This window comes from Sapajus apella, unplaced genomic scaffold (assembly GCF_009761245.1).
Source record: "Sapajus apella isolate SASKATOON/1434 unplaced genomic scaffold, GSC_monkey_1.0 scaffold59, whole genome shotgun sequence".
Lineage (NCBI taxonomy): Eukaryota > Metazoa > Chordata > Mammalia > Primates > Cebidae > Sapajus > Sapajus apella.
Genome location: NW_022436999.1, coordinates 9187802 through 9210148, shown reverse-complemented (window position 1 = coordinate 9210148; position 22347 = coordinate 9187802). Strand labels below are relative to the sequence as shown.

The window sequence follows — 22347 nt, the reverse complement described above, 5'->3', positions numbered from 1 at the left end:
GTAGTGAGATTCTGCGTGACTTTCCCCAAGCGTTTCTTTTCTTCTCAGAATTTTGCCAGTTGTACTTGCAACCATTTTGACCACAGCTCAGAAAGATTAGTTCAACTTTGTAAATTTCATAGAGTTCCTCCATTTCCCCCAACCTCTTTCTTCCCCCCGAAAGTAGTTTTTCCCAGAGTAGTTTCAAGTTCTTCTTGAAAACCTTGAAAACCCAAGTTTTGAAAAAAAAATCATTACAAGCAGAAATTGGCATTTTACCTTAAAATACATCCAGGAAGATATTTGAGGTCAATTCAGTTTCCCATGGCTAAGAATTCTGATCATTTGGGGAGAAAAAAAATTGTCAAAGATGGAAGAAGGAGAAGCAATTCAAGTGAAGATATCCAAGGAAGGAATTGTAACTTTTTTTTTTTTTGTATTCTGTGACTCACAAAGATTTGAGGTTAAAAATGATTTTTAGTATTTCTATTTTTATTTGCATGTGTGTAAAAAATAAATTATTGGTAAAGAATGCTTTCTGAGTGTTGGTTTTCTGTTTGTCTTTTTTTTTTTTTGGTAGAGACGTGGTCTCACTATGTTGCACAAGCTGGCCTTGAACCCCAGGGCTCAAGCAGTCCTCCTGCCTCAGCTCCCAAGTAGCTGGGCCCATAGGCGAGGGCCACCATGCCTGGCTGTTTTATTTATTTAGCTTTTAAATTTATTCATTCTCTATTTTATACACAAAGGATGACCACAAGAAATATGTATAAGATCAGGTATTATATATCAGTGAAAAGTGAAAACAAAACATAATCCAAAGGCCAGAGGAAAGCACACAGAATGAGGGTCTACTCAGTTACTAGAGTTAGACCTCAAAGTTAGCCCTGTTTCCGGGTGGCTGAAGTGAAAAAGAAACATTAATTATACGGTACTTATTTTTAGAAAAGAAACCAACAACAAACATTCTTCATTTCTCAAAGGAAATGAGGTGTTTTCTAGCACTAAATTCTTTAAAAAAGAAAAAGAAAAAAATTTAATGAAGGGGCTTTCTACAAGGAGAAGCTGAAGATTGCAGAAATGGTGTCCTTGGCCAAGTGTGGTGGCTCCCACTTTTAATCGTAGCCCTTTGGGAAGCTGGAGCAGTCGAATCACTTTAGGCCAGGAGCTCGAGACCAGCCTGGGCAACATTGTGAGACCTATTGTTGTGTCACTATAAAAATTAGCTAGCTGGCCTCGGTGGCACGTGTCTGTAGTCCTGGCTACTCGGGATGCTGAGGTGGGATCGCGCTTGAGCCTGGGAGGCTGGGGCTGCAGTGAGCTAAGATTGCACTACTGTGCTCCAGCCTGGGGGACAGATCAAGTTGCTGTCTTAAAAAAAAGAAACTTTCTTCAGCAGCATTGCTGCAGTTATTCATTTATTCTTTCTTTTAATCTTTTCTCAAACGTGCTATGTAGTTATTTGGCATGCACTATGCTACGCAATAAAGATAAAACAGCAAGCAAGACAGCCGTTTTTACAAAGCTAGAGTCTGGAATCAGACAAATCTGTTTCACAGGGCCAGGGCAGGCACAGTATGGAGAGACTAAGGAATGGGCTTCTCCATGTTTGCTGGCCTAGCTAAACATTCAGGACCTGCAGCTCTAAGTGATGCAAGGATGTCTATTTCTGTAGTATACTCCACCTTAGAATTCCAGGAAAGGTCTGACAAGAGCTAGGCAATGGGAGTCATGGCTCCAGTCAGCTTGGCTGGGATGCAGGGCTGAGTTTGCTCCTGGAGTGGGGAGCAGAGATGAGTGATCTGTTAGTTACTCAGTTACTTCTTTGGGGAAAAAGGCCAGTTCACCTAGAGCCAAGTTACCCAATGAAAGGCTGACCTAATTATTTGTTTCTTTTTAATTCTATTTTAAAAGTTTAAACAGTTTGTGTAAGATAAGATGGTTTAACAGCTTTTTGAAGTTGTGTGTGATGTTTTGTAAGATGGCCTTTTTCATTTTAATGTGCTGGGCATTTTATGGAATTTTTTTTTTTTTTTTTTTTGAGACAGGGCATTTTTCCTATGCCCAGGCTGAAGTACAGTTTATGTGATAATAGGATCATAGCTCACTGCAGCCTTAATTAAACTCCTGGGCTCAAACTGTCCTCCTGCCTCAGCATCTTGGGTAGCTAGGACTATAGGCATGCACCACCATGCCCTGCTAATTAAAAATATTTTTTTTTTCTAGAAATGGGGTCTTGCTATGTTGCTTAGTCTGGCCTGGAACTCCTGGCCTCAGGCGATCCACCTGCCTTGGCCTCCCAAAGTGCTGGGATTACAGGTGTGAGCCACTGCATCCTGCCATTATAAAATAACTTATGTTTGTATTGCTGGAACGGGAGGGTGCTGGGGCAGAGAGAGAGAAAAACACACGGCAAAGCCTGGGCTGCTGTTCTCCCGGAGAGGAGATTGAGGGGCAGAATGAGGGAATGGAGAGGAGGCAGAATAAGTGTACTCACCAGGAGTATAATCATTATAAACACATTCTTGGATGTAAAGGGTCATTAGGAATATATTTTTCTTGTGAATAATAATTCATTATGGCCATCATTACCTTCTTACTCTCCCCTTCTCTGTTCCCTACTACCCTGGAAAAATTGTTAATCTATTGCTTGTAAGGAAGACTATATTCGGGCTCTCTATGGAACTCGGGCTATTGGTGACATGCATTTAGTTCAAGAGGGATGGAACATGAAGAAGACTCTGGCAGAAATGATACTCAGGAATAGGAATAGGAACCTACTCAGGTCTCAAAATCATTCCTGTGTTTTTGGTAGGGATGCTTTAGCATGTTGTCTACAATAGGCCTCTTCCTAGAGCTTACAACTGGCATCTAGCTGTCTTCACGTGATATGGCATTGAGAAATATTAAAATAGTCTCATTTATTGAAAGCACATACATTTCCATTTTCTACTACCAATTTTTTTTCTCACCAACGAATAACAATTTACAGTTGTGACCTAGGAACGGTGGCTCACACTGTAATCCTTACACTTTGGAGGCTAAGGTGGGAGGGTCACTTGAGCCTAGGAATTTGAGACCAGCCTGGACAACATGGCAAGACCCCGTCTCTACCAAAAAAAATTTAGAAATTAGCTGGGCAGGTGTTGTGTGCCTGTTGTTCTAGCTACTCAAGAGGCTGAGATGGGAGGGTGGCTTGAGCCCAGGAGGCAGAGGTTGCTGTGAGCCAAGATTGTGCCACTGCATTCCAGCCCAGGCAACAGAGCGAGACCCTGTCTCCAAAAAAAAGAAAACGATCTCATTTTATAATTTTAACATGCCACATGCTAAATGAGATAATCATCTTGTCCTTACAGAAAGTCTATGACTTAATTTATTTGTATCCTCTCTTATTCCAGGGAGAAGTCTGAAGCACTTTATAGAGAAACATAAAATTCAGCGGAATAAAAAATAGATGAGAACATTGGAGTGAAGAAAAACTAGGGGTAGATGGATGTAGACGGTGGTAAAGCAACTTATTTTCTATAAGTCATTTGTAGCTGCTAGAGATGGGCTGTAGCAGCCAAAACAGGGAGGGAAACCTTGTTTATAAAAATAACATGTTCATTAAATTAAAAGAATAGATGTCTAGGATCACAGTTTTTCTTGGTACTGACCTGAGAGAATTTTCCACAGCATGCTCTCATAAAAGGAGCACTGGTTTTGGGCTGTGTACTCCTGAACTCCTGTAGAAAGAGTACAATGGTAGGTTTCTCTTGAGTGTTTCCTATCATATCCTGCATACTAAGCCTTGCAGGATCACACCAAAATACATTTTACTAAAAGCAGTTCTCTGAAGGGGTAGAACAATGCAGTGCAGGTTCACAGCTCCCTGACAGCTGGACAGGATCCAAAGACAACATCCAGGAATGGGTGGACTCGGTCTCAGGCATTCCTCCGTGAATATTGTTTCTTGTAATCCAGTGTTTGTAAATGTGCAGCGGAGAACTTCGGGTTAGATTCTTTGGCAGGAATCTGAAAGTCTGAACGTTGGCCCAGACAAAATCATTACCCTCATTTCACAGATGAAGAAACAGGGCCTTGGAGAGGCTGATGATTGCCCAAGGCTGAGTGGTCAGTGGAGAAGCTGGGACTACAGCCGAGTTCTTCTGACTTGAAGTCTAGTGCTCTTTCAGCCATTTCCTCCCACTTTTCTAACTTAGATAGAATTCTGTTAAAATTTAAAGTGTTCATAATGACTGTTTTAAACATTCATAATGGACTCCATACTTAGATGTTAACTAAGTTAACTATATAGCTGAAGTCCCATCCTCCTGGTCCTTTGCCCTCCACTCCATGAAGTAGGGGATATCATGCCCTGGCGTGTTTTTGCTCTTTTATTGTATATGTGTGTATGTCTATGTTTAAAATGTACATAAATGGCCTGGTGCAGTGGCTCACACCTGTAATTCCAGCACTTTGGGAGGCTGAGGTGGGCGGATCCCTTGTGGTCAGGAGTTCTAGACCAGCCTGGCCAACATGGTGAAACCTCATCTCTACAAAAGAATACAAAACTTAGTCAGGCATGGTGGTGCACACCTGTCATCCCAGTGACTTGGGAGTCTGAGGCAGGGGAATCACTTGAACCCAGGAGGCAGAGATTGCAGTGAGCCGAGCCTGTGCCACTGTGCTCTAGCCTGGGTGATAGAGTGAGACCCTATCATAAATAAATTAATAAATAAAATTTACATAAAGGACATATGACTTCATAGTATATCTGTCCTTTGTGCTGGCTTGTTTCCCCACCTTTGTAGTTCTTATATCTATCCATGCTGATACTGGTCTTTCATTCATTTTAGCTGTGAATAGTCTTCACTTTTTTTTTTTTTTTTTTTTTTTGAGATGGAGTCTTGCTTTGTCGCCCAGGCTGGAGCACGGTGGCACAATCTCGGCTCACTGCAGTCTCCACCTGCCAGGTTCAAGTGATTCAGTCTTAGCCTCCTGAGTAGCTGGGATTACAGGTGTGCCCCACTACACCCAGCTAATTTTGTTTTATATTTTTAGTAGAGACGAGGGTCTTACCATGTTGGCCAGGATGGTCTCCATCTCCTGACCTCGTGATCCGCCTGCCTCAGCCTCCCAGAGTGCTGGGATTTACAGGCATGAGCCACTGCGCCCGGCCTAGTCTTCACTTTTACATGAATCAACCACAGTTTATCTTTTTCTCTGCTGATAGCATTAGATTGTTTCCACTTTTTTCCTTACAAACAGTTCTACCCTGATTATTCCCAAATGTGTCTCCTTGTGTATACGTGCAATTTTACAGGATTTTTTAGTCGACAGAAATGAGCATCAGGCAGATGTGAGAACGTTTTTGTCGAGCCCTCGTGGGCCAATCTTGGACCCAGCATGCCGTTTAGGATCATTCCTAGCCAGTACTGTTCTGGCCTCCCCGGGCTTCAGCTGCCCTCACAATCCTTGTATGTTTCTGTGGTTGCTTGGTTTGTGTTCTCAACTGTGGTTTGTTCCAAGCACCATTTATTCCTCAAGAACCCCACACTAACCATGTTTCCCTTCCTCCTGCTCCCACGACATGACCTCAGCTCTTATTTTCCTGAGAAAAATGAAGTCAAATGATGAGAGCTCCCTCTTCAAAATTTCTCAGCATTCTCATGCAGAAGAACTGCAAACATGTTTTGCAAACCACAAATTGTTTGTGGAATGCATGGAGGAATACATTTAAAAAAAAAGTTTCTGAGATCCCAAATTGGAACTTTGTCTTATCATGAGCTGCTTTATCTTCAGAGTCACTCATTCAAATCCCTCTGACCACAGCCACCAACCCTCCTAGTGTATTTCCTAAGGTATGCAAACTATAATCGTTCTTCAGCCTTACCGAGACAGCCGTCTGTACACTGTAATTTCATGGGCTCACTCCTGCCTGTAGTACATCCCTTCTTCCCAGGTCATCTTCCCACAGCTGGCACCCCAAACCTCTCTCAGAGCCCTCCGTTTTCCTGTCTGAATCTGCTGCATCACTATCGTCCTGGGAATGTCCCTTTATTTCTCCTGTATTCAATGCCCAGTTCTTGTTTTTGTCACTTTTAGTTTTTTTTTTTTTTTTTTTTTAAGACAAATTCTCACCCTATTACCAGGCTGGAGTGCAATGGCACAGTCTTGGCTCACTGCAACCTCCACCTCCCGGGTTCAAGTGATCCTCCCGCCTCAGCCTCCCAAGTAGCTGGGACTACAGGCCCATGCCATCATGCCTAGCCAATTTTTGTATTTTTAGTAGAGATGGGGTTTCACCATGTTGCCTAGGCTGGTCCAGAACATCTGGGCTCAAGCGATCCTCCTGCTTTGGCCTCCCAAATTACTGGGATTACAGGCATGAGCCACTGTGCCTGGCTATGTTTTCTCACTCTTAAGTTTTAGTATTGTGACTGGCTTTTAATTTTTACTGCTGATTAAGAAATGGGATAATCTCTATAAATGTATTCCACAGATTACAATAAATACTATTTATATACTGTATAGTACATTTCTTATAGTAAGTATTTAATAAATGTTAGTTGTTGTAGTTCTTAGTTTCATGAGTGTTTTCCTTGAATTCCAGCAACCACCTTATAAGAGAAGTATTATTCCCATTCTGCAGCAGTGGATGCTGAAGTTCAGAGCATCTGGGACTGGGTCAAGGCCAGTGGAAGGCTCTTTTAGGGAAGTGGCTACATTTCCTCCGGATGCTCTGATGGTGGGTTAAGTGGGTGGTTTCTCACCTCAGTTGTATTTGTTGGTAACATTGCTTTGTTGTGAGATTGTAAGCTCAGTGGCATCATGATTTGACAATTGCTACATGTTTGTTTTCCAAAAGTATGGTGTATAGATAGGTGTATTAGTTTGTTTTCACACTGCTGATAAAGACATACCTGAGACTGGGAAGAAAAAGAGGCTTAATGGACTTACAGTTCCACATGGCTGGGGAGGCCTCACAATCATGGTGGAAGGCAAGGAGGAGCAAGTCATGACTTATATGGATGGCAGCAGGCAAAAAGACAGCTTGTGTAAAAATCTCCCCCTTATAGTAACCATCAGGTCTCATGAGACTCATTCACTATCACAAGAACAACTCATTCACTATCACAAAGACCCGCCCCCATAGTCACCTTCCACCAGGTTCCTCCCATGATACGTGGGAATTGTGGGAGTTAAATTCAAGATGAGATTTGGGTGGGAACACAGCCAAACCATATCATAGGATTGATCTGGCATTCATGTGGTGTCATTAGAAGAATAAAGTGCCTGGGAGGAGGTAATAGAGTGGACTTTACAAATCACCTGACCTGGGAATATGCACCAGTTGCTTCTAGAGAAGTTAATGGGAAAAAGATGAAGAAATTTATTGCAGTGTTTCACCAACTTTCTGCTGTGAGCTTGTAAGCAGACTCAATTGCTGGGAATAGCTCTACAATTGAACTGATAAAGGAGAAGAGCCTTCCAAATTCCTAGGTGCACTATCAATAATAGTATAGCTGAAGAATGGAAAAAAGAACAGGAGAGACACCCCAGTGAAAATGCTGGCTTTAAAACCTCTCTGTTAAAGAAATAAGTGAATGCTACATCCTGCTATGATATACCTTCTGGTCAACCTTTAAAGATAGGACAGATGCCTCTTCCTCACTAGTGGCAAAGTGGTTTTTCAGTTAGACTTTCAGTTATACTGGCAGGGCTTGTTAATAAACTGTCTAATGATGAGAAAACAGAAAACCATTGAGCTACCAAAAAGACTTCTGGGAGTATTTTTTAGAAATTTCTGACACAGAGAATTTTAAAAATATTTCATTTTTGTCAAGAGAGTATTTTTCTCCTTATTATGAAGATATAGTATACAAGTTCTATGGCATATGGAATGAAGAAGTGAACCTGAACTAATTAATAGCTTATTCTCGTTTTGCTGTCATTTCATTAAAATAAAAGCAAAATTGTTATTCCTATTTCAGTAGAAATATGTGTCCGTCATTTGAAATTTTAAAAATGCAGATAAAAAGAAAATAAAAATTACTCATAACCCCCTTCACTTGAGATATCATCCATTAAAATTTCATCTTTTAGATAAAAAGTTTCTAATTGTAACCAGAGTAAATGCCAAGATTTCTTTAAAAAAGGGAAACTTGACCGGATATGGTGGCTCACACCTGTAATCCCAGCACTTTGGGAGGCTGAGGCGGGCGGATCATGAGGTCAGGAGTTCAAGACCATCCTGGACAACCTAGTGAAACCCTGTCTCTACTAAAAATAAAAAGAATTATCTGGGCATGGTGGTGGGTGCCTGTAATCTCAGCAGGCAGGAGAATTGCTTGAACCTGTGAGGTGGAGGTTGCAGTGAGCCAAGATAGTGCCACTGCGCTCCAGCCTGGGTGATAGAGCGAGACTCCATCTCAAAAAAAAAAAAAAAAAAAAAAAAAATAAGGAAAGAGAAACTCACTAGTGTTTTGAGGTTTTAATAGATATCACAGGAATATTGCATAAGCAAGCCATAGTCATTTCAAAATAGTTTATACCAGCTGGCTGCAATTGCTCACACCTGTAATCCCAGCATTTTGGGAGGCTGAGGCAGGAGGATTGCCTCAGGTTAGGAGTTTGAGACCAGCATGGGGAATATAGTGAGACCCTGCCTCTATAGAAAATTTAAAAATTAGCCAAGTGTGGTTTTATGTGCATATAGTTTTAGATACTTGGGGAGGATGGCTTGAGCCTGGGGACATTGAGGTTTCAGTGAGCCATGATAGCACCAATGCACTCCAGCTTGGGTGACAGAATGAGAACTTGTTTTCAACAACAAAACCAAACCAAAACCCCCAAAATAGTTTATGTCATTGATAAAAGCATGTGTATTAATTTACATGAATTTTTTTTTTTTTTTTTTTTGAGACGGAGTTTCACTCATGTTACCCAGGCTGGAGTGCAATGGCTCGATCTCGGCTCACTGCAACCTCCGCCTCCCGGGTTCAGGCAATTCTCCTGCCTCAGCCTCCTGAGTAGCTGGGATTACAGGTACGCACCACCATGCCCAGCTAATTTTTTGTATTTTTAGTAGAGACGGGGTTTCACCATGTTGGCCAGGATGGTCTCGATCTCTTGACCTGGTGATCCACCCGCCTCAGCCTCCCAAAGTGCTGGGATTACAGGCTTGAGCCACCGCGCCCGGCCACATGAATTTTAAAAACAATGCCACATTATTCCACTTTGTTTTAGAATATTTAATGCCACTACATTCTTCACCCAACCTTTGGTTATGTTTCTGAAGATTTTATTCACTCTTAAGGATAGTTTTATTTAAGGCTGGGTGTGTTGGCTCATGCCTGTAATCCAAGCACTTTGGAAGACTGAGGCAGGCGGATTATCTGAAGTCAGGATTTCAAGACCAGCCTGGCCAACACGGCGAAACCCCAGCTCTACTAAAAATACAAAAATTAGCTGGGCATGGTGGCACATACCTGTAGTCCCAGCTATTTGGGAGGCTGAGGCAGGGGAACCATTTGAACCTGGGAGGCAGAGGTTGCCGTGAGCCGAGATCGCAACATTGCAGTCCAGCCTGTGCAGCAGAGCGACACTCCGTCCTTGGCTTTGTTACATAATTGTGGTAACTTTTATTTGAAAAGAGCAAGTAAGACCAAAAGGAGTACCCAGGAAAAGCTCTTCTGGGGTGGAATTTACCTGAGCACAGCTACTGTCTTCTCCTCTGGGGAGTCAAAACATAGTGATAGATTTCACTTGCCGGATACCCGGAAGACTCAATCTAGCCCTTAGCCAAACCCTCACTCCTCTCTTTCTTTCTCTCCCATCCCTTTTTTGGGAGACAAAGTCTTGCTTTGTCACCCAGGCTGGAGTGCAGCGGCATGAACGGGACTCACTGCAGCCTTGATCTCCTGGGCTCAAGCGAGGTGGGAACCTCAGCCACTGGAGTAGCTAGGCCTGCAGGCATGTGTGCCGCCATGCCCAGCTATTTTATTTTTATTTTTTTTTTGTTGAGACAAAATCTCACTTGGTTGCTCAGGCTGGTCTCGAAGTCCTGGTCTCAAGCAGTCCCCCTGCCTCTGGCTCTGTAATCCCTAAGTGCTGGGATTACAGGAGTGAACCGCTGCACCTGACCTTTCACTCTTACTTCTGCCTTCCTTTTTCATACCCTTTCTAGCTTCTTCATTCAAATCCTGAGAAGACCCTTGAAGCTTTTCGTTTCTAGTCTGTTTCAGTTTTTCATTGTCCTTTTTGATATGTAAATTCCTCCCTAGAAATATCTATAATTTCTCACTGTTTTCACCAAAAACAATTGTTTTGGAAATATCTTCAATCATATCCTCATGACCTCTGTAGTATGTTTTGACAAATGATTGTACTAAGACAGTATTTGGGTCAATAATCTAACACTTCCAATTGATTCAGTGTTCAAAGTTTGGCTTTACTTTTGATGGATATTTCTAGAAGCTCTAAGAAATTGTCCTGGAAGTAAAAAGTTATGAATATATCTTTTGCCTTGTTTGCTGATAAATTCTCAAAACAGAAACTTCTGGTCAGTGTGGTGGCTCACGCCTGTAATGCCAGCATTTCAGGAGGCTGAGGTGGGTGGATCACCTGAGATCAGGAGTTTGAGATCAGCCTGGCTAACATTGTGAAACCCCCGACTCTACTAAAAATACAAAATAATTAGCTGGGTGTGGTGGTGGGTACCTGTAATCTCAGCTACTCAGGAGGCTGAGGCAGAAGAATTGCTTGAACCTGGGAGGTGGAGGTTGCAGAGAGCCGAGATTGCACCGTTGCACTCCAGCTAGGGTGACAGAGTGAGACTGTCTTAAAAAAAAAAAAATCCCCCCAAAATCCAGAAACTTATAAGTCATCCAGCTATTTTGAGGTCTAGACTGTTTTTTGGGGTACTATTTTATGTAGTTGTTTTTCTGACACCTTTGTTATTTATTTATTTTTATTTATTTACTTTCTAGAGGCAGAGTCTCTCTAGATTGCCCAGGCTTGCCTTGAACTTCTGGATTTGAACAGTCTTCCCACCTCAGTCTCCTAGGTAGCTAGGACTACAGGCATATGCCTGGTCTTTTTCTACATCTTTAATATACAATACAGTGACTTCCACATACCAGTTTAGGACAGGAATACTTCTTGATTCTCCAATTACCAACTTGTCTTTATTGTTCTGTTTTTATTTTTAACATAAATACAGCAAATGATTCTTTCCCCTACATCTGATACCTTATATTTGATTAATATTGAACTAAATGGCCATTCTTTTTTTTTTTTTTTTAATTTCAGAGAGACATTTTTTTTTTTTTTTTTTTTGAGATGAAGTCTCGCTTTGTCACCCAGGCTGGAATGCAATGACATGACCTTGGTTCACTGCAACCTCTGCCTCCCGGGTTCAAGCAATTCTCCTGCCTCAGCCTCCAGAGTAGCTGGGATTATAGGCGCTTGCCACCATATCCAGCTAATTTTTGTATTTTTAGTAGAGACAGGGTTTCACCATGTTCGTTGGGCTGGTCTTGAACTCCTGACCTCATGATCTGCCTGCCTCAGTCTCCCAAAGTGCTTGGATTATAGGCGTGAGACACTGTGGTCAGCCTCTATTTTTTTTAAATTTTAACTTTTGTTTTAGATATAGAGGGTACATGTTCAGGTTTGTAACGGGTATATTGTAACCAGGTGGTGAGCATAGTACCCAATAGGTAGTTTTCAACCCATGCCCCCTTCCCTCCCTTCACTCCTCTAGTAGTCTGTAGTCTTTTCTTCCCATGTTTATGTGTTCTCAATGTTTAGCTCCACTTTTAAGTGAGAACATGTATTATTTGTTACATGTTCCTGTGTTAATTCTGTTCCTGTGTTAATTCCCTTAGGATTATGGCCTCTAGCTCCATCCATGTTGCTGCAAAGGCTAAGATTTCATTCTGTGTTATGGCTGTGTAGTATTCCATGATGTGTATGTACTACATTTTCTTTAGTCCACGTTGTTGGGCACCTGGGCTGATTCCATATCTTTGTTATTGTGAGTCATGTGGCAATAAACTTATGAGTTTCATATGTCTTTTTGTTAGAATGATCTATTTTCCTTTGGGCATATATGCAGTAATGGGATTACTGGGTTGAATGTTAGCTTTGCTTTCAGTTATTTGAGAACATCTGCAAACTGCTTTCCATAGTGGCTGAACTAATTTACTTTCCCACCGACATTTTGTAAGTGTTCTCTTTTCTCTGCAGCCTCACCAGCATCTGTTGTTTCTTGACTTTTAGTAATAGCCATTCTGACTGGTGTGAGATGGTGTATCTTGGTGGTTTTGATTTGGATTTCTCTGATAATTAATGATGATAAGCATTTTTTCATGTTAATTGGCCACTTGTAAGTCTTCTTTTGACATATGTCTATTCATGCCCTTGGCCCATTTTTTAATGGGGTTGTCTTTTGCTTCTTGATTTCTTTAAGATCCTTATAGATTCTGAGTATTAGGCCTTTGTCAGTGCATGGTTGGTGAATGCATTCTTTCATTCTGTAGGGTTTTTGTTTACTTTGTTGATAGTTTTTTTTGCTGTGCAGAAACTCTTTAATTAGGTCCCATCTGTCAATTTTTGTTTTTGTTGCATTTGCTTTTGGAGACTTAGACAAAAATACTTTCCAAGGCTGATGTTAAGAAGGGTATTTCCTAGGTTTTCTTTCAGGATTTTTATAGTTTGAGGTCGTACATTTAAATCATTAATCTGTGTTGAGTTAATTTTTGTTTATGGTGAAAGTTAAGGAAGGGTTCAGTTTCATTCGTCAGCCTATGGCTATATAGTTATACCAGCATCATTTATTGACTAGGGAGTCATTTTACCATTGCTTATTTTTGTCAGTCTTGTTAATATCAGATGGTTGGAAATGTGTAGCTTTATTTCTGAGTTTTCTATTTTGTTCCATTGGTCATTGTTTCTGCTTTTGTATTAGTACCATGCTGTTTTGGTTACTATAGCCATAGAGTATAGTTTGAAATGGGGTAGTGTGACACCAATGGCTTTGTTCTTTTTGCTTAGGATTGCTTTGACTATTTGGCCTGTTTTATGGGTCTATATGAATTTTAGAATTGTTTTTTCTAATTCTGTGAAGAATTAGAATGCCATTGAATCTGTAAATTGCTTTGATAGTATGGTCATTTCAATGATATTGGTGCTTCTAATTCATGGACATGGAAAGTTTTTCCCTTTATTTGTGTCATCTCTGATTTTTTTTTTTTTAGCAGAATTTTATAATTCTCCTTCAGATCTTTCACCTGTGTGGTTAACTGTGTTCCTAGATATTTCATTTTCTTTGTGGCTGTTGAAAATGGAAATATGCTCTTGACTGTCAGACCGGTGCATCTAAATTTTGTACTAAGTTTTGCTACTGATTTTTGTACATTGATTTTATATCCTGAAACTCTGCTAAAATTACGTATCAGTTCTAGTAGCCTTTTGACAGAGTCTTTAGGGTTTTCTAAGTATAGAATCATATCATCAGCAAAGAGAGATAGTTTGACCTCTTCTTTTCCTATTTGGATGCCTTTTATTTCTTTTAATTGCCTGATTGTTCTGGCTAAGGCTTCCAGTACTATGTTGAATAGGAGTAGTGAGAGTGGACATCTTTATCTTGGTCTGAGTCTCAAGGGGAATTGTTTCAGCTTTTGCCCATTGAGTATGATGTTGGCTGTGAGTTTTTTTCATATGGCTCTTATTATTTTGAGGTATATTCCTTCAATGCCTAGTCTGTGGAGGGTTTTTTTAATCATAAAGGGAAATGTTCGATTTATAAAAAGCTTTTCCGTGTCTATTGAGATGACATATGGTTTTTGCTTTTAATTCTGTTTATGTGGTAAATCACATTTATTGATTTGGATATGTTCGAACCAACCCTGCATCCCAGAAATAAAGCCTACTTGATCATGACGAATTAACTTTTTTATGTGCTGCTGAATTCAGTTTGCTAGTATTTTGTTGAGAATTTTTGCGTCTGTGTTCATCAGGGATATTGGCCTGAAGTTTTCTTTTTTAGTTGTGTCTTTGCCAAATTTTGGTATTGGGCTGATGCTGGCTTCATGGTATGAGTTAGGGAGGAGTCCCGCCTCCTTGATTTTTTTGGAATAGTTTCAGTAGGATTTGTACCAGTTCTTCTTTACACTTCTGGTAGAATTCAGCTGTGAATCCATCTGGTCCAGAGCTTTTTTTGGTTGGTAGGTTTTTAAAAAAATTATTATTGATTCATCTTCAGAGTTTGATATTGGTCTACTCAAGATGTCAATCTCCTTCTAATTCAGTCTTGGGAAACTGTGTTTCCGGGAATTTATCCATTTCCTCTAGATTTTCTAAGTTGTATGGATAGAGTTGTTTGTAGTGTTCACTGAGGATCTTTTGTATTTCTGAGGGATCAGCTGTAATATCATCTTTGTCATTTCTTATTATACTTACTTTCATCTTCTCAGAGACATTCTTACCAAATTCAAGGTACTGTCCAAATAATGCTAATGGGACTATTTGGCAGGAAATGCTATTTTTTAATAAGTACACTCTTGTCCTAGGTGGTTTGAGTTGCTATAACAAAATACCGTATAATGGGTAGTTTAACACGACAGAGATGTATTTCTCATAGTTTAGGAGGCTGGGAAATCCAAGATCAAGTCTGGAAGATTCAGTGTCTGTTGAGGGCCTATTTCCTTAGGGATGGCAATCTTCTCAGTCTATGCTCACATGGTGGAAGGGGTAAGGAGTCTCTCTTGGGGCTTTTTTATAAGGGCACTAATCCCATTAATGAGGATCACCTCTCAAAGGCCCCACCTCCTAATACCATGACATTGGGGATTAGATTTCAACATGTGGACTTTGGGGAATGTAAGATCTCAGTCCACTGCATCCATCTCCAGCTTTAAGTGGTGGGGCATGCTGTCTCCTTTGCTATCAGAATACCTTCTATCCTTGTTTATTAGAGGACTTTGCTTAATATTGTGTTCATTTGTCATTCTTAGAGGATTGAATCTCTTGAGAACAGCATCCAGCCTATATGATTATTTGTTGTACAAATGAATGAAAACAAAAATAAACAACATGTGGCAAACTTTCGCTCACCTTAAGAGGTACCATCATGTGCTGGTTTAGAGGATGAACTCTGAAGCCCAAACCACGTGGATTCAAGTCTTGGCTCCCTCATTTAGTACCTGTGTGTCCTTAGACAATTGTGAATCATATTGGTGCATCTAAGTTGTGTCTTTTCAAATGTGGAGATAACTGTAGTTCCTAACTCTTACCATTATTATAAAGATTAAATGAGGTTTTATATACAAAGTGCTTGTAACACTGCCTATATACAGTAAGTACTGTTGCTGCTATTGCTATTATCCTTTTTTTTTTTTTAAATAGCTATGACATGGAATAGTATGTGCCCTTAGAAGATTCATTCTGGAATTCAGTTCTTAGGGTGCCAAAATGAAGAAGTGCTTTGTCTCTACTTTGGGTTCAGGAGCCCCAGAGTATGGGAAGTGGAGGTCCTCAGGATATCACGCAGCTGAGGACATTTGTATTTTTATCAGTTGTCAGGCTGCCGAGGCTCATGGGGAACTAATAAACAGCCTTTCCTTTTGGTTAGAATATCTCTACTCCATATAGCAACTCTTTTACCTCAGGCTGGTTGTGATTCATCTTAATTCAGAGGACAAACAAATTAATCATTAATTAAGTTATGAAATCTTTAACAACAGTGATCCATACAAGAGATACTAAAAGGGCTGTGGGTGATAAACAGAGGAAGCAGGCAGGATTGAAAGATTTTTGAAGTCTTCTCTAGCAGGAACTATTTAATGATTTTTACTCTTTGTATTTTTTTAAGTGTTCTGTTTAATATTTAATATGATTGTATCTAGCTGTTGGCCTCATATTTATCTTTTAGTCCCCCTGCCAGCATTTTATTATGCAAAATTTCCAGTATACAGTAAAAATAAAGGAATTTAAAAGTGAATACCTATATGGTCAACATATAACATTAATATTTTGCAATGCTTGCTTGATCACAAAGCTGTACAGGTATCCATCACTATGTACACCCCCAGCTACTTTATATTTTTATATGCTTGATTAGGTTTATTTTATTATTTGATCATCCATATGAGAGAAGTCAGTGTTTTGTACTCATCCTCCAGAAACTAATAGTGGTAAATAAATACATGAAGCAATGCTTTTTAAGAGGTATGGAGTAAAAATTGCTCTCGCTGGAAGGATTCTTTAAGAATCAAGGTGAGGCAAGGGGAAGAAACGCGTAGGTGGAAAAATAAGCCCTTGGGAAAAGAATTCACTATATTAGATAACTCATTAAAATATTCTTTTTGATATGTTAGGTTTTTAGTTTCACTTTGCAAGCTATGCAGGCTCAGCTCTTCTTGTTTCCAGTAAATGGCAACATAACTGGGGCAGAAAAGGAGCTAAGTTAGTAAAATGTTTTAAAGAAAATCCTTGAAGGTTGAAGGCCAACAATCGCATAACACTAACGCCTAAGATAACAGTTTGGGGCAGCTTTACTTCCTCTAGATAAGTTACTACATCGAATCGCCTGGCTTTCCTGTTCATCACTGGTATAGAATCCACAATACTAGTTCTTTTGGAGTTCTGAAGGCAGCTGCAAAGGGCATGCATAGGTCATAGGGCAAAATCATGACTCAAGAGAAAGGCGTAGTTACTTTGTTCTTCATGAGCTATGGAAATGCACACTAGAAAGCCGTACTTGTTTTGGAGGACGGTTTTTGGTTGCTGCTGTTTTCTGGCAGTTCATGTTTACTAGAAACAGAGCAGCAAAGTTATTAATAAACATTTATCTCTTTCACTTTCAGTTCACTTCTTTAATTGAGATGGACATGATATAATCTCCATTGAGTCAAAGAATGGCATCTAGTCCTGAGCTTCCCACTGAAGATGAACAGGTTTCCTGGGGCATCGATGATCTCCATATTTCATTGCAAGGTAATTAAGATTGGGTCGGGGTAGCACCCACAGAAACTGGAAACCTTATTCTTACCTAGCTGCAAATCATACTGATTTCTGTCTCTCCTATGGAGATAATTAAATATATCTGTATTTTTCCAGCTGGAGAAACCTTTTAGTATACTTAAATGTCTTTATTGCTGTCTTAGCTCTGTGGGAAAGTAAGGAATACCTGGAAGGAATTTACTATCTCCAGTTTCTTATTGAGCGTATGTATTTTATTTGCAGTGAAAATTAAATAGTAACCCACAGTTTACTTGGCATTGTTTGTGCTTACTTCATATCTTCTTGTATAGCTTCTTTTAAATGCACATCCTTGCCGGGCACGGTGGCTCATGCTTGTAATCCCAGTACTTTGGGAGGCCGAGGTGGGCGGATCACCCAAGGTCAGGGGTTCAAGACCAGCCTGAACAACATGGAGAAACCCCATTTCTACTAAAAGTACAAAACTGGCCAGGTGTGGTAGCACATGCCTGTAATCCCAGGTACTTGCGAGGCTGAAGCAGGAGAATTGCTTGAACCCGAGAGATGGAGGTTGCGGTGAGCTGAGATCGCACCATTGCATTCCAGGCTGGGCAACAAGAGTGAAACTCTGTCTCATAAATAAATAAATGTACATCTTTATTTTTCCGATAGGAAGAGAGGTAATATCATGAATGAATAATCTTTCAATCATGTGAATCATGTGTCCATGTGTATAAGTGCTGTCATTTTAAAAAAATGTTTATTCTGAAGTTTGGCAACATTTGTGTTGTATTTTGAAAATTCACTAGCCACTAGACCTTCTCTTTGCTGATAAAGCAAATGTTGGAGTTGAGTAAAGTTAGCTAGTATACAAGAAATAAGGCTATAGCAGGTCTTTGAAAATGTTTATGGAAATATGTATTTTAAAGTAATTTTAAGATTATGGGCAGTATTATGCAGCATTTTTAGAATGTTATTAAAAATCATAGATCCTGAGTCATTTATGGTAAAGATGCCAAAATTACTTTTTTTCTGATATTTTCCTTTAAACTAAAGATCTGTTTTGATGGCATATTGAGTGATTTGGCAAAAAAACAAAAACAAAAACAAAACCACCCTGTTTTGAGTCATTTGCTTCTATATTTTGAGTTGAGATGGAAATCAGTAGCTGTTAGAATAGACAGTATCTGTATGTATCAGCCTTTTAAAAGTAACTATTGTATAATTTGTGTAGACTAAGAAACAAATTGTTGAGAGGTTATACTTGAGGTAAGAATTTTAAAAATTTTTAGTAAGGACTAAAAAAATAGTGTCTTAATACACAGATGTATTTGGAATCACGCATTCATTTAACTGGAAAAAAATTCTTGTTTTTCTATGGTATTTTGGTTGCATGTGAAGTTTTGGCTGCAATAAATAGGTAAATCAGATTTCTAATACTGACTCTGCCAATCATTAGTTCTTTGAACTTGGAGGAGAGATTTCATCTTTTGAGTCTCAGTTTCCTCATTTGTAAAATGTGAATGAGAGTGCCCACACTGCAGCTGCATCTTGAAGATGAACAGTAAGAGAGACAAAGGGGCTTAGCAGAGTGCCTGACACAGACTAGCGACTCAATATGTACATCGAACTTTCTTTTACTATGTTTGAGGTCAAAAATCTTACTCTCAAACTATTGCTTGTCCAGGGGCACATGGCTGGAGTAGAAACTTAATGGTATACGGGAAAAAAGTGTAAACCAGAAGTCTGGTTTTTCTCTGCTTTTTCTTTTGTTTGTTTTAACATTTCTGTTCCGTGGCTCCCTATCACATGTGGGATGACGTCCAGACTTCTTGGTGTGGCTCAGGCTTTTGCTGGTCCAGTGCTTGCCTTTCTCTCTGCTCTTATCTCCCACCGTGCCTCATATACACTCTGTGCTCCAGACCCACAGTTCCTTAGGGGGCCATACTCTTCCCCCTCGGCCAGCCTGTGTGCTTTCATTTGGGTTGTTTCCCTTGTAGCTCCCCTCTCCCCGCCTCCTTCAGCAGCAGAAGTCATCCCCATCCATCCTTCATACATCCCTTATCCATCCCCAGGTCAATTAGAATCAGCTTCCTCTGTGAGCCCTGTTCTCTCTTAGGCTGAGATAACGTGCTTCCTCCTGTGTTATCCCATAGTATCTATTTGAGCACTTACAGTATTATAATTATCATACATATCAAATAATATTTTCTTCCCCACAATAGAGTGAGCATTTTGACTTTTGTGTAGCATGCTGTAACTTATGTAGCACTTTTGCATACATCATCTCATTTGATCCTCACAACCACATCATGAAGTAGATTTAAAAAAAATCTTTGACAAGCTGAGAAAGAAGCTGTGGCTCAGAAAGAATGAATTACTTGCCGAGAGTCCCAGAGCTAGTGAGCAGCAGTTTTGACTAGGAGGACAGTTTTTTTTGTATTGTACCATACACTAGTTTGAAAGAGGGAGTTCCCTTAACAACTTTCTCTGGAAAATGTATTAAATCTTAGCCTTAACCTATTCAATCCACAGCAAGTTTTTACGTCCAGAATATGGATGGACATCTTCAAGTAATATTAGTGATCTCAGGCTCACACATAGCTCAAAATAATTAGCAAATTACTGAGAAATGAGTGGTTTCTTATAGCATGTTTTGAATTATAGTAGGTTATACAATCTGCTTTACAATTGGAGAATAGTATGGGCTATTTTGCAATGTAAATATGATATACATGCACTGATCAGTCTGGACGATTTCCTTTCATGATGTATTTAGAGAAATCGTGGGGCTGGACGCATTGCTCTGTAGGGGGAAGGTGGAAAGCCAGTACTATAGTGTTGAGGTGACACTGGGCAATCTGTTCACATTAGCCAGGTACCCTCAAGAGATACCAACCACAAAGTTCCCATGCCTATAAGATGAAGGCTTTATGGTGAAATGAATAGGTTTCCAAAAGTTGAGTTCCATATTGTTATCAGTGAATTTAGAATGATTATTTCAGCCTAAGTTGTTGAAGGAAAGAAGAAAGGGAGGGAGGAAGGAAGAAAAGAAGGCAGCCACTTGGATGTATTTCTGAAGGCACCTTTGCTTTCCTAGCAGGATTATTAGTTATTTGAGAAAAAAATTGATGGACAATATTATCTGCATGAAGAACTACTGAACTAAAGGCTGTTGGTGGTAGTCTTGACACTTGGCATTGCACACACAGCAAGCAGACTCGTATTTCGCAAAATTCACATGTGCTTAATGATCCTTGGAGTAATAGGAGAAAAGAGATTTCATGTAATATGAGAGGCTCAGGATCACTGCTCTTAAGAAAGTTTTTATTTTTCTTTGTTTCAGAACCGTTTTTAGAGGCGGATAGAGACAGTAGAATGGCCTAATTAACTTATAAAACCTGCTTTATCAAAAACTTAATCTAAGGTGAGACAATTGTGGCAACACCCTTGTTGCAATTTCTTGCAATTGTGCAAGAAAAGATTAAAATGTCTGAATTGAAATGTAGTGATTCATCATTGATATATAATGAAAGCAGATAGCCCATATGTGCGGGGCCTAAAAGAAATCAGCCCTAAAAATAAGGCAGTGCTTTGCTGAAATTCATAGAGCAGGACAATAAGCAAGTGACTTCATCTTTCTTTTCATTGACTTTTTGTGTGATCTTTGAGAAAATATAAAGCCAATTTGAGGGTACCCTCCCTCTTTTTTTTTTTTTGAGAGAGGGTCTTGCTCTGTCACCCAGGCTGGAGAGCAGTGGTGTGAACATGGCTCAAGTGATCTTTACACCTCAGCCTCCCAAGTAGCTGATACTACAGGTACACATCACTGCGCCTGGCTTTTTAATTTTTTGTAGAGATGGGGGTCTTGCTGTGATACCCAGGCTGGTTTTGAACTTGTGGACTCAAGTGATCCTCCTACCTCAGCCTCCCAAAGTGCTGGGATTACAGGTGTGAGCCACCACACCTGGCCCTGAAAGTACTCTTTATAGGTAGATATTTATGTTTTCTGTATCTAGTGAAGAGAATGGTATTAGACTGGTTAGGAAGAGAAATGAATGGTATTTATGAATTTGAGTGGGTTCATTTAAAAATGGAATTCATTTAGTTTAGTGCATTCTCTATTACTCTGGGCAGCCCACATTTTACTTTATTTATTTATTCATATATATATTATATATATATTACATACATATAAAATATATAATATATAAAAAAAATTTTCTTTTTTGACAGAGTCTCACTCCGTTGCCCAGGATAGAGAGCAGTGGTGCAACCTCAGCTCACTGCAACCTCCTCCTCCTGGGTTCAAGCAACTCTGCCTCAGCATCCTGAGTAGCTGGGATTACAGGCAACTGCCACTATGCCTGGCTAATTTTTGTATTTTTAGTAGAGACAGGGTTTCACCATGTTGGCCAGGTTAGTCTTGAACTTCTGACCTCAAGTGATTCACCTGCCTTGGCCTTCCAAAGCGTGGGGATTACAGATGTGAGCCACTGGCCGGCAGACATTATTTTAAATGATTTTGAGATATGGAGATTCAGGCTATTAAAATGATAATAAATGGTTGTTTAAAAATTTTAAAATTTAATATAGTTTTAAATTTAAAAAAATTAAAAAAAATATATGGGGAGGATCTTGCTAATTTGCCCAGGCTGGTCTTGAACTCCCGGCCTCAAGCTATCCTCCCACCTTGGCCTCCCAGAGCACTGGGATTACAGGTGTGAGCCACTGTACCTGGCCATAAATGACTATATCTAAACATTATTTGCTTTACCAATATGCCCTTTATATAATTCCTTTAAATCTTTCCATTTGGATTTCTTCCTTGGCAAAGTAATAGGTGCTTCCTTATCTTTGATCCCAAGAAAATAATAACTATAAACTTTGTCAGAAACAACATCTGTGCTCAGCCCTTTGTGTGAGAAAGGTATGCCCAGGGAACAATTTTTTTGATGTATTGGATAGATATGATTATAAAAGCAGTGGGGGTAAAGTTGGATAAGTATCACAGGACTTAAAAAAAAAAACGTATCACAGGACTTTAAAGTTAGATGGGATTTTCTTTGCAATTCAGTGTAATTTGGGACCAAAGCAGGAATCCTTTCTAAAGTATTTCTGAGATTCAGATCCTTCAGGGAGTTGAATTGAAACCCTAGGTTTGGGTTTTTTGCTTTTAGGCAGTGCCTACCTGTTGGGTTTTGCGAGTGAGAGTTACGTGGTCACATGTCAGAGTTGTGCCTTAGGGGATTAATCTGGCTTTGAGGTACAGGAAGACTGGAAACGGCGAGAAAGTAGTTGGAGAAACCTATTAGGAAGTGTTAGCAAATATCTGGGTGTTGGTACTTTTGCCTGAGCCACGGTTTTAGCAGTGGTCGTGAAAGTATGGGACAGATAAGAAAA

The 22347-nt window shown here is 39.8% G+C and overlaps 1 protein-coding gene across 4 annotated transcripts in view; it reads left to right on the top strand.

The window, feature by feature from the left end:
- Positions 1–22347, top strand: part of LOC116528689 (nesprin-2-like) — a 187489-nt gene that overhangs the window by 45741 nt on the left and 119401 nt on the right. For 3 of the 4 annotated variants that reach the window (XM_032246105.1, XM_032246100.1, XM_032246104.1), the window contains one exon: positions 16830–16959. In XM_032246105.1, the coding sequence (XP_032101996.1) occupies positions 16881–16959 (79 nt within the window). In that variant the 5' untranslated portion in view covers positions 16830–16880. Of the gene's footprint in view, positions 1–15360; positions 16960–22347 lie in introns of those variants that run through there. The other variant, XM_032246103.1, reaches the window with a different exon arrangement.